The sequence below is a fragment of the Drosophila tropicalis genome, unplaced genomic scaffold (genome assembly GCF_018151085.1).
Source record: "Drosophila tropicalis isolate 14030-0801.00 unplaced genomic scaffold, ASM1815108v1 contig_878, whole genome shotgun sequence".
In the NCBI taxonomy this organism is placed as follows: Eukaryota; Metazoa; Arthropoda; class Insecta; order Diptera; family Drosophilidae; genus Drosophila; species Drosophila tropicalis.
The window spans coordinates 16651338-16665181 of NW_027173374.1; the positions used below are offsets into that span (position 1 = coordinate 16651338).

The 13844-nt window shown below is 39.0% G+C and overlaps 1 protein-coding gene across 1 annotated transcript; it reads left to right on the forward strand.

Moving 5' to 3' along the window:
• Nucleotides 1-794: 794 nt before the first annotated feature.
• Nucleotides 795-6701, forward strand: dpr5 (defective proboscis extension response 5). The gene is made up of 7 exons (XM_068300525.1): nt 795-1253; nt 1946-2067; nt 3848-4216; nt 5636-5893; nt 5983-6270; nt 6345-6446; nt 6509-6701. Exons 2-5 carry the CDS (start codon nt 1980-1982, stop codon nt 6162-6164), a joined length of 897 nt encoding a protein of 298 aa, XP_068156626.1. The 5' UTR covers nt 795-1253; nt 1946-1979; the 3' UTR covers nt 6165-6270; nt 6345-6446; nt 6509-6701.
• Nucleotides 6702-13844: the final 7143 nt, after the last annotated feature.

Here is a 13844-nt window from a genome sequence, read left to right on the forward strand (position 1 = left end):
TTCCTGCCGGTAGTGAAAGGCAGGAGAACCTGCACAAGAGCTGGAGGGTTAGGGAGTGTGAGCTATACATATGCAACACCAGCTACCATGGTCGCTTCATATCCGTTTCCGTTTTGTCGAACAATGGGCTCACAATGCGCGATTGTCTGTCCGATTGTCTGTCGACCTGTCTGGCAGTCTCTTTTGCGGATGTATGTATGTGTGGGTAGGTGTGGGAGTGAGTGTGCGTGCCCCTGGTATCCACTTTCAATTGAGGCACGCTGACAAAACTTGTAAAACGCGCCTTGTCATGCATGAGTTTTTGGCCTTTTTATTAAGACTTTTGTTGTTGTCTCCTGCCCACTGGGTGTAGGGTGTTGGATGTTGAGCTCTTTCTGTTGCGTGACACAAATCATATGAATATATGCTACGTCCAACGCCTTTGTGTTTTCTTTTTTTTTGTGTGTGTGTGTGTGTGTGTGTGGTTGTGCGTTTTGCCAAAGTGCTTTCCCTGTTACATTGAATGCCTTGTTAAATATTTCATTCAGTAAAACATCTTAAGTGAAATGAAATGAAATGAAATTTAAAGATAGAGATGTGTATGCCTTTGTCTCCACCTCCACCCATTCTATCCAATCATTCATACTCGCATATCTGTTACAATTCAATTCAATTTGGCTTCAATAAATGTTGCTGCAACATGTTGCCGATGCGCTTGCGCCTTTCATGGCTAACTCGCTCGTTTGAACAGCATTTGCATACCCAGTTTGATTTTGGGAAACTGTCTTCAGTTCATAAACGCGCCTCAAGCCACACACAACGTTAAGTGCGGAAAATTATAGTGTTACGCTGTGACTGTGACCGTGACTGTGATTGTGACTGCGATTCATTCAGCAAAAAACAAGAGTAAATCTGTTCGGTTCGCTCTTTTCAGACTCTTCGTTATAGCTTGGATTTCGGTAACGAAGTCAGAGTTTTTTAAAATGATTCAAAGTTGCCCGCTGCCGCCAATTTAGAGAAAGAGTGAGAGTTACGTAAAATTCGAACTAAAAAGAAATAAATAACAAATTTAAGAGGAGAGTTGAGGTGCATCGACAACAATCATAATAAATTGTGACAAAAAGGAATAAAAAACCAAAACCTCATCGTTAGAAAGAAGCAAAAACGCAACGCGCTCGAATGCGTTACGTTGCGCATGAAATGGCGGCACGCAGTTCGCGCTACATTGAATCCAACCGCATCACTTACCAATTGCTCTAGTCGCCAGCAAAAAGGTAGAGCTCTCTTCTTGTTGAATATAATTAAGTGTATTATCAAAACGTGACCAGGACGAAATTGTTGCCGGAGGACAAGCTTTCCCACCTAACAACCTACCTACCTACATACCTACCTACCATCCATCTATCCATTCATTCATCTATACACTCCACTCCCAACCACCCAACCACAACATGGCACTAGCAACAACCCTAAAGGCAGACTGACTGCTTGGGCATTCAATTGGATGATAGCTTAGTGTTTAATGAAGAAATTGCCCAAGCTTTTTCCTCATCAAATTCATCCTTATACCATCGTTTCTCTGTGTCCTGTGGGCGTCATGGTGATTGAAAACTCAACCGCATTGCGGTCTTCTCATCAGTTTAAATGAATGTACTGCGGTTTTTGGACTGCCGATAAGAATATAAGACCTAAGCCTAATCCCTCCGTTTCCACCTACTTCACTCCTAACCTCTCTTGAGAAGGAAGCGTGGTCATAATATAAATTGCGAATCGCGAATGTCGAAACAATATGGCGTGCTATCGTTCGTCATCAGTTTGTCTGCCATCTTCATTTCCATCTTCGCCATCCTTTTTGTCTTTTCGTCTATTGTCTCATTTATTTTAATTACTTTTCTGTTGTCCTTTATGTCGTGTCTTGCTTGCTCGCTCGCTCACTTTCATTTGTTTGTTGGGATTGCTGCTGCAGTTATCATTCGAGAGCGTTACAAATTGCGCATGAAATGTTGTTGGAACACTTTATGGCGCTGCTTGTGATCATGGGATTAACCACAACATTTGATAAGCACAACAGGCACAAGCAACATTTTGGTAAGTACACCCAACCATCATCTCAAGGAGCGGATTATAAATTTAATAAGAACATAATACATAAAAAATAACAAACAAACGAAGCGATGGATGAATGTTGAATGTAAAGGGATTTTATTATATTGAAACAATTTTAATTAGATAATTTAAATTTGGCACCAAAGAGACTGCTAGTAAGGAGAAGCGCAGGGAAGAGCAGAGAGCGCAGAAGAGAGAGTTAAGTGTTTCAAGCATTTAAACCACAAATAATAATTAATTGATTGTAAATTGGTTTTGGTCTTGTTTGGTTTTGGTTTGGTTTATGATCCTGCGTTCAATCTGTTCAATAAACCATTGAAAAGGTATAATTAAACGAATCGAATATCGATAATGTACCATTAGGAATTGTTACACATTGAAGTTAAGATTATTGGAAACAATTGGTGGAGTGATTTCTACTAAATCACGGATGGAAGCTCCTTTCACAGGTTACGGGCATTATTTATGCCATCATGTGTTTAGAACTATTATGTTTCTTTCATTTTATTTATATTTTTATTTTTTTCGCAACTCATTTATTATTTATGGGCACCTGACTGGTTCAGTTTTAGGGCCCACTTGGGTAAGAAACGGCGGTGGGTCCATGATGGTTTAGTGGTGGCCAGTCAAGCTGTGGTTCACCCAACAATCCTCTGGTCGCTCTCGTTGTTTCTGAGTCACCGTTTTGAAGTCCTTCGGTGTGGCTCTGGCTCTGCACTTTGTATGTAAATACACAAATACGTAACTTTTATTAAAAATTTTTTATGGTGGTTTCTGTGTGTTTGCATTTTGTGAAAGTATTTTGCACGTACATATAGTATACATATATGTAGAATTTTTGTATTTTTTATTTTTTCCATTTTGTGGCTAACATAAAAAACAATTTCATTTGTTATACTTCTCTGGCCATAGCCAGAGGCTGTTAAGCAACAGTTTCAATTAAGTGTTTAACGGCATTTTATTGCTTGATATTTGATAGCTAAATTTGCTTAAACCACAAACACATATGGTTTGTACATATATGTACGCCTATAAATCAATATGTGTGTGTATTTATTCCTTCCTCTAAATCCTTCTCATCGTCAACCAATTGGGTTTTGTATTTGTATTTGTATTTGCTTAGGCACTCGTGGATTATTAGCGCATTAGTTGGCTAAATACATCGATATGAATGAGATAGAGAGTTCACATAAATCACTTGTTTCTACCAGTGAGTTAGTTGGTTGGCTAATGAAAGGCCACAGCAAGAAATGATGGATCATAACCAAAAGAGACTCACGCAGACAGAGAGCTTGAGAGAAAGAGGGAATGGAGCATAAATTAAGCACAAATTTACGTTAATCAAATGCATGTTGATTTGTCGGTAGAAATGGATGGACTATCTGTTCCTTCTTCTTGCCCACTTTTTCTCACACCCGTCGGTCGGTCTGTCTGTCTGGCAGTTTTGTGCTATCTTTTGCGCCTTCTGCCATTAGGTTAGAAATGCACATGAATACATTTAGATTGACATTTAGATACAGTTATTTGATACCCTTTTCAAGTGCCTTCTACTTGCTCCATCCATGAGATGTGCCATTCTCTCTGTGTGTCTAACTGTGCAAATGTGTGATAGAGTGGTGTGTGTGTGTGTGTCTGCATACATTACTGCGAGTACAAGTTCTCTTGAACCTGTGCTAGAATTGCTGGCAAGCGAACATAGTATACGTAAACAAAGAATCTCTCAATTGACACCTCTTTTGTTTACATTTCTGTTTCGATGTAGCTTCTTTGGCCACTGCCACGGAACTATCCAATATAATTCCTGACAACTACGAAGGCTATGATCCGCAATTCGATAACGCCACCGAACGTGAAATAATCGCCGCCTTGGGCACAACAGCTCGCCTACATTGCCGGGTGCAGCATTTGGGGGATCGAGCCGTTTCCTGGATACGTCAACGGGATCTTCACATCCTGACCATCGGCATTATGACCTATACGAATGATCAGCGTTTTCTGGCCCGGCACATCGACAATTCCGATGAATGGGTGCTCAAAGTCGTGTCTGTGCAGCCTCGTGATGCCGGCATATATGAATGTCAGGTCTCCACGGAGCCCAAAATCAGTCTTGCCTATAAACTAATGGTTGTCAGTAAGTATCTATCCAACTACCCAGGGGGCCACAAACAATTTTATTTTTTTAAACGACATACCCTTTAAATATTTGCATGCTTAATTTCCCTTGCTACTTAACCGAAATGATAATTAAATTTGATTTCCATGTAACTCCCTTCTTATTTTTGTTCTTGTTCCTTGTTTCATTAATTAAATATTAACCATAACCAAATTGAGCGAAAGGTGGCTCCTCTTTGTTGGTTCCACCAAATCGACTGAACTACATACACATATGTACATATATTTGCTACATGACCCCAAATTTACAAACAAATTAACATACATACATGCATATCCATATGCAAATGAATTGGCAATCTGTCGTTTTTCTTCCGGTTTACATTTTTCCCAAATTTAATATTTATTCAAATTCACATTATATAAAATCATGAAAATTTTATAAAATAAACATTAAATATTTGTGATATGAAACTTTGCTTTAATTTATCAATTGAACTAGAAATTATTTCAAAAGTCATTCCTTAAAGCCAAACTTGCGAATTTTATGCACTTTTCACACGAGAAATATTTAAGTAAAATATTGCAACACAAATGGTTTTCAGAGAACACAAATAATTTTAATGGTATTTCAATTTCTAAAGAAATCCTTTTAAAAATAATAGCAGTAGCATAACGATAATCAAAGAACAGAGTTAAACATGGTAACGAGAAAGTTTGAATACCCTAACATTGCTTTGACAAATAATGGTTTCGATCAAAGGCTAAACTCTCAGAGGCTTTAACTTTGTTCAGAGTTATTCTTAAACTTTCATTGTTTAGGAAATACGTGTAGTGTTTCCTCAATGCAAGTGGTTTTAAATGTTTCATAACTATAAATGAGACATATCGTCATTCTGGTAAAACCTCTTTTGAAAACCAATATGCCATCGTTGCAATGGTCGGTAAAGATTCCTGAGCATAATCTCTATTGAAGGAAAAGACACTCGACTATCTGAATTATAATGAAGTCACATAATCATGGGTGCACCGTTGCACCTTCTGTAGCTAGCAGAAGAGGTCCTTTCATAGTTGTACGTTGCCTAAGTATTTTACAATGCACATAGAGTGTAAGAGTGCAGCATTGTGAGAGCAAATTGATTGCATAGCATTCTGCAATACTCTCAAGATGGTCCATTCAAAATAGGGCCTGGTAAATGGCAAACGGGCAAAGGGCAAACGGCAAACGGGCAAACTCAAATTAGTTGATCAAACATTGCCATTTATAGAGAACAATTGTAACTGTAATTGCGACAGTAAGGTCCTCAAACAAAAGCAAAACATGTATTCTACTAAACAACCCTTTGCGGCTACAACAATAACAACTAAGACAACAGCTACATTGAAGGTCTTTGCCCATTAATCCTAATTGCAACTGTGTGTGACAATCTTTTGACAGCATCGAAGGCGCAAATCCTGGCCAATCGTGAGCTTTACATTAAGAGTGGCAGCGACATCAATTTGACATGCATTGCTCCTCAGGCTCCAGGTCCCTACACGCATATGCTATGGCACAAGGACACGGAATTAGTCAGTGACTCGACACGGGGAGGCATACGCGTTGTGTCGGAACAGCAGATGAAGACCAGCAATTTGGTGATATCGCGTGTACTGCACACGGACTCCGGCAACTACACGTGTTCGGCGGATAATTCAAGTGAGTGACTACTACTAACTACCCTACTACTACACAAAAGTCAAAGTACTTTCTGCCATCATCACTCTACCTATCTATCTGTTTTGCAGACTCTGACAGCGTCTTTGTGCATATCATTAAGAGCGAGCAACATGCGGCCATGCAGCACGAAATGGGTGTAAGACTGGAGGTGCCAGGATTGTGGCCTTTGCTCCTGGGTATCAGTCTACTTTCGGTTCTAACAAATCTCCATGCTCAACACCACATGACTCGCCCATTTCTTGTGGCCTAAGTCGAGTGGCAACTTATGTTTGATGTCTGTTTTTCCATCCGTTACGTTGTTCCTTCCTCCTCCTTTACCCGCTACCGAAAAAAAGAAACCAAAAAACCAGAATTGGGTAAGTTAGTGGCTTGTCATTTTGGCGGTTTTTTTTTTTTCTTGGTTTTGGCTGACATTTGATTTGGATTACAGAGATGCCTTCCCGCCCCTACCAGGCCACAAATGTATATAGTAGCCACCTGTGAAAAGAGGAAGACCAAGAAGAAGAAGTGAAGGTCGTCATCAGTTTTGTGTGTAAATATGTAAATTGTGTTTTTGTTTACCAGCCATTAAGTATTTTGATACGTCGTAATTAGGTCAATGCATATATATATACCTAAATATATATATAAAATGATTAACTATAGATCAATAGCCTAACTAATAACTAGCAAATTAACTAAATCTTAAGCAACTAAGCAAACACAGAAAGAATCGAAAAAATCGAAACATATATAATATGAGAAACGAAACGAAATGAAATTGTAAATAAATGTTTAATCCTAATAATCATGCGAAATGTATGTACTGGAGTAGGCACATACATACATATGTATATTTATCTGTCATCTTAGATTAATTATGATAAATTTCCACGAGTTGGAGCCAAGGTGAAATTCAATTTTAAAAGCAAATGATTGATGGCGATATGAGTATGTCTACAATTACGACGACGATGACTTGCCTGTCCTGTAGATTGGGTCCCATGGCTGTTGCCAGATTATAATGCTTAATTGCGCACCGAGTGAGGGCGGGGCGGGATGGTAAAGGGAGCAACGGTAATTGAAAAACAATAAGGCCCAGCTTGAACCCGAAATATGCAGAGGTAATTGAAATAAAATCCGAGGAGTTATGAAGCAGCTTTTGGCAAAAGATTTAGCTTTGGCCACAGCCCAGCAGCAAGGAAGTCCAAACAAACATCAAAGGCAACACTTCCTCTCTCTGTGGATGTATGAATGTGTGTGTGTGTGAGGTGTAAATCCAAGGAGGCAGGGGTAATTGAAAATGCTTGATGCATGGATTATTTGTGTATACTTTCATTTGATATGCTTCAGTTTAAAGTCCGAGTCACAAAAGCAAATGCATTGCAAAGAAAAGTTCCTGAAAAAGTTTGTTGGTGACAAGTGCTGCGCAATTTTAAAAACTCATCCGCAAAGTAGTCAACGTTAAACGCCTCTTTCTTCTTCTTGTGCTATTTACATTGCGTAAGATAGGTGGAATTTTGCATGAGGTGATGAGTAATTGAAATAAAAGCTGTAAGAAGTGCTTGTAGTCGAATGTATGAAGTGGTAAGGTATGTTTGAAATACCTACAACCGCAAAACAGCACCCCAAAGTAGGCAGCATCCATCATAATTTGAGCAGTATCAACTTGGCAAGCATTCCTTCATAGTGCTCTCTCCCTCTGTGTCTCTCTCTGTGTTCTTCATCATTTTCCTCATACCCAAGGCTTTTGGGAATCTTTTGGGAATTTTGCGTATCTTAAACACGCGCTCGGGTTTGACACTCTACCACAAACCTCAACCCGGATACAACCCATAACCCATTGGTCCTGAGAATCTCTCTTTCTCTCTTTGGCTCAATAAATTGCAAGTGCTAACGGGTCCGGTTTTCCATGTTTTCTTTTAGTATTGTTGGTGTTGTTGCTCTTGTTTTTGCTTCACCTTCACTCATAAATTGTACAATGTGAAATAAATCAAATTCAGCCTCGACTCGACTCTACCCGACTCGGCACTGGGTTGATGCGATGCGATGCGATGCTATACGATGCGATGCGATGCTGCCTGAGACGCTGTCAGTAACAAATCATGCTCAGGGCTACAGCAGAAGCAGAAGCAGCCCAGTAGGAGCCATAGTCATACTTGTAGACTTGTTTACGGTCTTAACACGCACAGACCCAGATCCAGCACCAGTCGCAGACCCAACCCAATCCGAAAACTCAACGCAAGAGTAAAGCCAGTAAAAAGTGCGTATACGTCATGTTGCCTGTGTCTACGAGTGTCTGTGTGTATGTGTGTGTAAGAACGTCTGTCTGTGTGTGTGTGCGTCATGAGAAGGAGCAAAACGGAAGTGCTGGCAGCGACAGCGTCGAAAGCAAGCTAACACAGAGTGTTAAGAAACTACGGGGCGTAGTCGCGCCGGAAAATATTTAATTACTAATGAGTTTTTCGTGCTGCATCTAAAATAAACGTTTTAAATACATGACAACAAAAACTTTACATTTTTAATTTGCTAATTAGCACACAGCACACCGAAAGCAGCAGAAGGAGCCCAACCTCCATTTGATTGATAGCCGACGAGACTTGATGAAAAACCAATCCATTATTGAGCTATATAGTATAAGCAATTGATTATCAGGCATTAGGCTTTGACAAATAACAAGTATTTTCGAGAGAAAGGAGAGAGAACAATACGAGTCAGTTATAGAGACACGTGTCGAATGACAGAGATATTTTTTTCTCCTATCCTAGAAAATCATGACTCTTCTCACAAGCCTTGTTAATAATTGTAGGTATGTATGCATAACTTGTGATTGCCTTCACATAACTTTTGGCACAGCGACAGAAAAAAAAAAAGAGAAAAAAAAACAAGCAATGACATTTCTCTCTTCTTCATATTTAAAAGGTCTTAGTCATCGTTATACTACATCCAAGATAGATAAACAAAACGAAAAGACAGATAAAACAAAAGCTAAACAGAAAAACGGCAGAAGAACTTTCCTTCACTCGATATTATTGGGGCATAACTTTGTCGCTCATAAATCAAATTAGATGCCCGCTGACACTTAGAAACACATAAGAAATGCAAAAGATTTTATTAAATATACAATGGAAAACCGAAAGACAAGCAAACCAGTAAGAAAAACAAGCAATCCAGGCAATGGCAACATACTCCAAACCAGACCAGAAGTAACCAGAGTAAACAAGGAAGTAATTGAATTTACAAATACCCTAAATTTAATTCTGAATAAAATATGAGCTATGGGTATATTAAAAGTTCAGTTCAACTTTCGCACATATTGTATGTACTGTATGTCTGCAAAAGAAAGTTCCTGTAAGTGAAGAAAAGGTTTCATCACATTTCTGATAATAGGTAATGAGCTTACATTTTACCCTCGATGCGTAACTTGTAGTGATTCCTAAAGGTGATTGAATTATTTATTTATACTTATAGGTAGGTATATGTGAGAGATAAGGGCAAGACACACGCCCTTTTAACCAAACCGTCACGCTAAAGTTTAGGGATTCATTACGAAACCAATTCCAATTTAGCTTAGGCAACTATTCATCTCAACTTGGATATCTAACTCTTTCTTTGACTACAAACCTTGAGAATTCAAAAAAGAGCTTTAAAAATTCAATCTCCGTATTTTACACTCGATTTTTAATAGCTCACACCTGAGCAATGTGTTTACTTAAAGGTGACTTTTATCTCAGTTTGAAATCGGACACACAATATGTGAAATAAGTGGAATTTTGAAATTTATCAGCTATCCGAACATGCTTTAAATTTTTGTAATATAAAACGTTTAATAAATGTTTCTAAAAATAACACAAATGAAAAAAGTCTGGTGCATTTTTTGTATTTAAGAGGGAGGAGGTTTAATTATTCTAACTGCCTTTAGATTTATATTATGAGTCGCATTATGAAACCCAGAACGAATATACCCAATCGTTTCTTAATTTTTTGGTTTGTGGTTGCATTGATTTAACCAAGTGTAAGGCTTTGCAAAAACATTTATCATGCGATTTGCTCTGCCTCGCAAATGTAAGAGTTTTGGCCACGACTTTTGCGCAAGAGAGATTTAAGTGATTTGCTGACTGGCTTTAAAATCAGAGTGCTGATAATAAATGGCCTCGCCCAAACACTATTTGAATAGCTTTTGCCAAAATGTTGATTTTGGTTTTGAGTTTTAATTTAAGTTTTGTTAGCACACACATAGACACAGAAAAAGTGTAAAGTGCCAGGCATTTTGCAGCAATTTTCAACATTTTGCTGTCATTTTGTAGCATGCGACACGCGATTGCCACCCGTCCCCTTGTGGTGTGGAAGTGACTGGCTGGTGGTGGTAGGCTAGCCTCTTTTCGAGGCTAGACTATGCCGATTTGAACTGCAAATGCAATTGCAATTTAAAATGGCTGGTTCATGGTCCGACCGTGTATAGTTTAATCTGCAAAACAAAATCGTTTGATCCATATCGCAAGTGAATGGGTTAAAGAGTGTTGAACTGGCAACGAGTAGGGGCCAGAATGGGAGTCACTTCACCTCCCAACCCATAGTCAAGAAGGTTAATTTCCCCCAGGAAGCCTTCGACTCAATAACCTTAAAGCGAAATGGCTAAGTAAACCTTCACATTAACAAAGCCAAAAATATATAAGATGACGGTGAAGAAGAATCAAGAGAGTAAAGCAGAGAAGCAAGTGAAACGGGAATCCATCGGCCCACCTGCCTCGAAGGCCTACTATCGCCCTACCGTCTCTTCCTCGAGTTCAAACAAACCCAAACGAACAATATGAAATTACCGCCCTGAAATATGGACACCCGCTGAGATTTTATAGCAGTCAACTTTGAATTATTAAATACGTATTTCAAGAAACGCCAGAAACAGAAACCAAAACTGAAACCTAACCGAAGCAAAGTGCGCTAAATTCAAGTTTTTCTCGCATAATTTCCCATTTTTAAATTATTGTCCAAGAAGTTAGCCATAAAATTAGCCCAATCCCATAATGTTTTAACCATAATCAGGAGAGCTTTTGAGCAGCTTTTGAAAGCTAAAGGTCCTTGATGAAGCTTATGGTAAAAGCTTTAAAGCATCATTAACAATAGAATCGAGGAAAAAAGTCCGCATTAGGCTTAGGCCGGGACGAATGGGTACTAAGTACTAAGCTTTCAAGGATGTTTCGCATAATGAGTTGCTAGTTAAGTTTAGCGGCGACAATGTCCTCGGCCGTTTGCTCTGGCAGCTCGGTCCCCGGCAGACAAATGACAGCCCATTAGGCAGTTATTGCCTCAGCCAGGCAACAGTCAAAGCGGCAAGCACATTAGCAGCTTCCTGCTGCCGCACAGCCTGCTAATAAATACACACACCTACAACAAGTCCAACAATGTCTTTGCTGCCCCCCGCTTTCGCCAGCCACCAGTTACATCCATATCCATCCCGGTGTTATGTATGTGTAGGAGGTATTCCATCTCGTTTGCATATTCATAAGCGTTGAAACGAGGCAAAAATATTTTCATAAACATAAATTCTTATTTCTGTTGCATTTCCTCGATCGCCTTTTGTGTTTGGGTTGTTTTTATCTTTCACTCATTCTACATAATTTCTTTACAGACCCATACACACACACACACACATACATACAGAGATATGCAGATACAAAACGCAGAACACCAAGAAATACACGGACTAAAAGCAGACCCAAGCCTTTTCTATGCACTGTAACAAAAAAATGCCCATGAATTAATAATTTATTGTGTTTGCTTTCAGGAACTGAGATGATAGAGGGTAGGAATCACAGGGAGTGGGGTGGAGTTAAAATACCAAATGTGCCATAAAGATTCTCTTGGCTACAAAATTACAATGAAAATCAAAGTACATACAACGAATGTAAAATGTAATGAGAGAGGCAAAAGGCAAAAATATAATGGAAATTTCTACCATTCTACATAGTCATAGTCATTTTTCGATTCAGATTAGGTTACTCTACTTAAATCACTTCTACTACTTTAATAACAAACAAGGCTAACAAATTTTTAGGTTTTGTAAAATGTAATGTACATGCTTCGGAAAATGTAAAGGTATACGCACAACATGGAAAAATTAAATAAGTAATGTGGCCCAAAATTAACTCTAACAGTTATAGAAACAGATTCGACTTGGCTTTGCCAGAAGACAGAACAGAGACTGATTTTTATAAAAATTTCGCATTGAATATCAGGAAAATATTATTAAATTTCGTATTTGCTTTTTTGTTCGTCTAAAGCCAAAAAATTGGATGGACAAATTTATATTTTCATTGTGCATTGTCCCACTTTTAGATACAAACACATTTTACATACGAATATATACATATGTACATGTATATATGTATCTGAAGGGTATTTTATTGTAAATAGCATAAACGTTTGATTTTCTTTTGCTAAATTTCTGCTATAATTAGTTAACAGTCACATTGAGTGAGTCATTTGCATAACCTACGAAGAAAAAGAGAAGAAATTTGGCATTTCTCGTTTGTAACATTGCTAAGAGCTAATCCTTTCAATTAGATGCATGTTATGGATGTTTTCTGTTTGTTGTGTGAGTGTGTGTCTGTCTGTGTGTGTTCCATTTAAATATAAATTGAATATGCAATGTACATAGCTTTCATTTTCTTGTCGCCTCCTCCCTCTTTTGACCAGTGCATGTAAGCTGCTTCAGCTTGGAAGTTTTTTTTGTTGCTGCCGTTGCCTGGCTTGGCTTGGCCTGGCCGTAGCCTGGCTGGGTTCTCAGGCGTTTTTTTTTTTTTTCATTTGCAGCTTCGGGTTTACTCTCTCTCTCTCTGTCTTTCTCATTTTTTTGCTTTTTCTTGTTTTTTTTTAAGTTTGTACAGTTTGCACGCATCGGTCCGTAAATTTATGCATTTGGCTATGCGAGCGTAATAAACAAGACCTTCAACCGTCGTCGTAGTCGTTGCTCCTGCTTCTGTTGCTGCTCTGCTGCTGCTGTCGTCGTCTAGGACATTGGACTGGACATTGCGACTGCTCTGACTCTGGCTTGCTTTGGTCACTACATTTCCATTGCCGGGCTCTGGCAGAGTTTTTATTTTTATGCGTAGATATTAAATGTGTTTCCTGGCACTTTATTCAGCTGCCGTTGCCGTTGTCGCTGTTGTTGTTGATGTTGCTTGCTGTTTTTGTTGCTGCTTTTGTCGTTGGCGTATTGTGCCATTTCACACCAACAACATTTTGTTGGCACATTGGCGCAAATGTGTGCGGATATCATTCAGAAGAAAAAAAAAAAAAAAAAATTGGTAAAAAAAAGGGGCCACTAGCTGAAAGAATGCGCCACATTTCAACCTCAACACGCATAAATAGGCAATAGGCAGCGACTTTGGGTCCACATGGCAAGTCATGGCCAAAACATTTCTATGTAAAAACTGAGCGCGCGCACATAAAACTTTGCCAATTTCAATAACAACATTTCATTTTCAGTTAGCCCGAAAAAAATGAAAGAAACGCTCACTGGGGAGAAGGTTAGTTCCATTGGAATGGTTTCTATCTTGGCGCCAGTGTGCGGCGTCTCGCTGCAATGCCGCCAAGCGGCAACCGCCAGCAGCAGCAGCAGCGTCAGCCTCCCATCATATATATTTATTCTTCCGTATTTTTCTGGGTTTTTTTTCGTTTATTTATTTTTTTTTCACCGCAATTCTCGCCGCCGCCACTGAAAGGAAATTCATAAAAATGTTAATTTTTCCGGCGGAAATATAATTTATGTAAAGCGCAGTGGGTGACCAAAAGATGGGTTGAACGTGGCTTGGAATTGGGATTGCGATTGCGTTTGGGATTGCAGCGATTGCCCACTTGCACTTGCAGGAGGAGGATGAGAAACAGAATATGTCTGAAAAATATATCCGGTGCGAATTACGAAAAATTGCGTATACGCCATGTATGTCAA

Excerpts from the sequence above, each read along its gene's own strand:
- dpr5 (XM_068300525.1), top strand. The coding sequence starts at position 1,980 with ATGTTGTTGGAACACTTTATGGCGCTGCTTGTGATCATGGGATTAACC. Across the intron at positions 2,068-3,847 it reads CAGGCACAAGCAACATTTTG|CTTCTTTGGCCACTGCCACG; the intron begins GTAAGTACACCC and ends GTTTCGATGTAG. Across the intron at positions 5,894-5,982 it reads GTGTTCGGCGGATAATTCAA|ACTCTGACAGCGTCTTTGTG; the intron begins GTGAGTGACTAC and ends TCTGTTTTGCAG.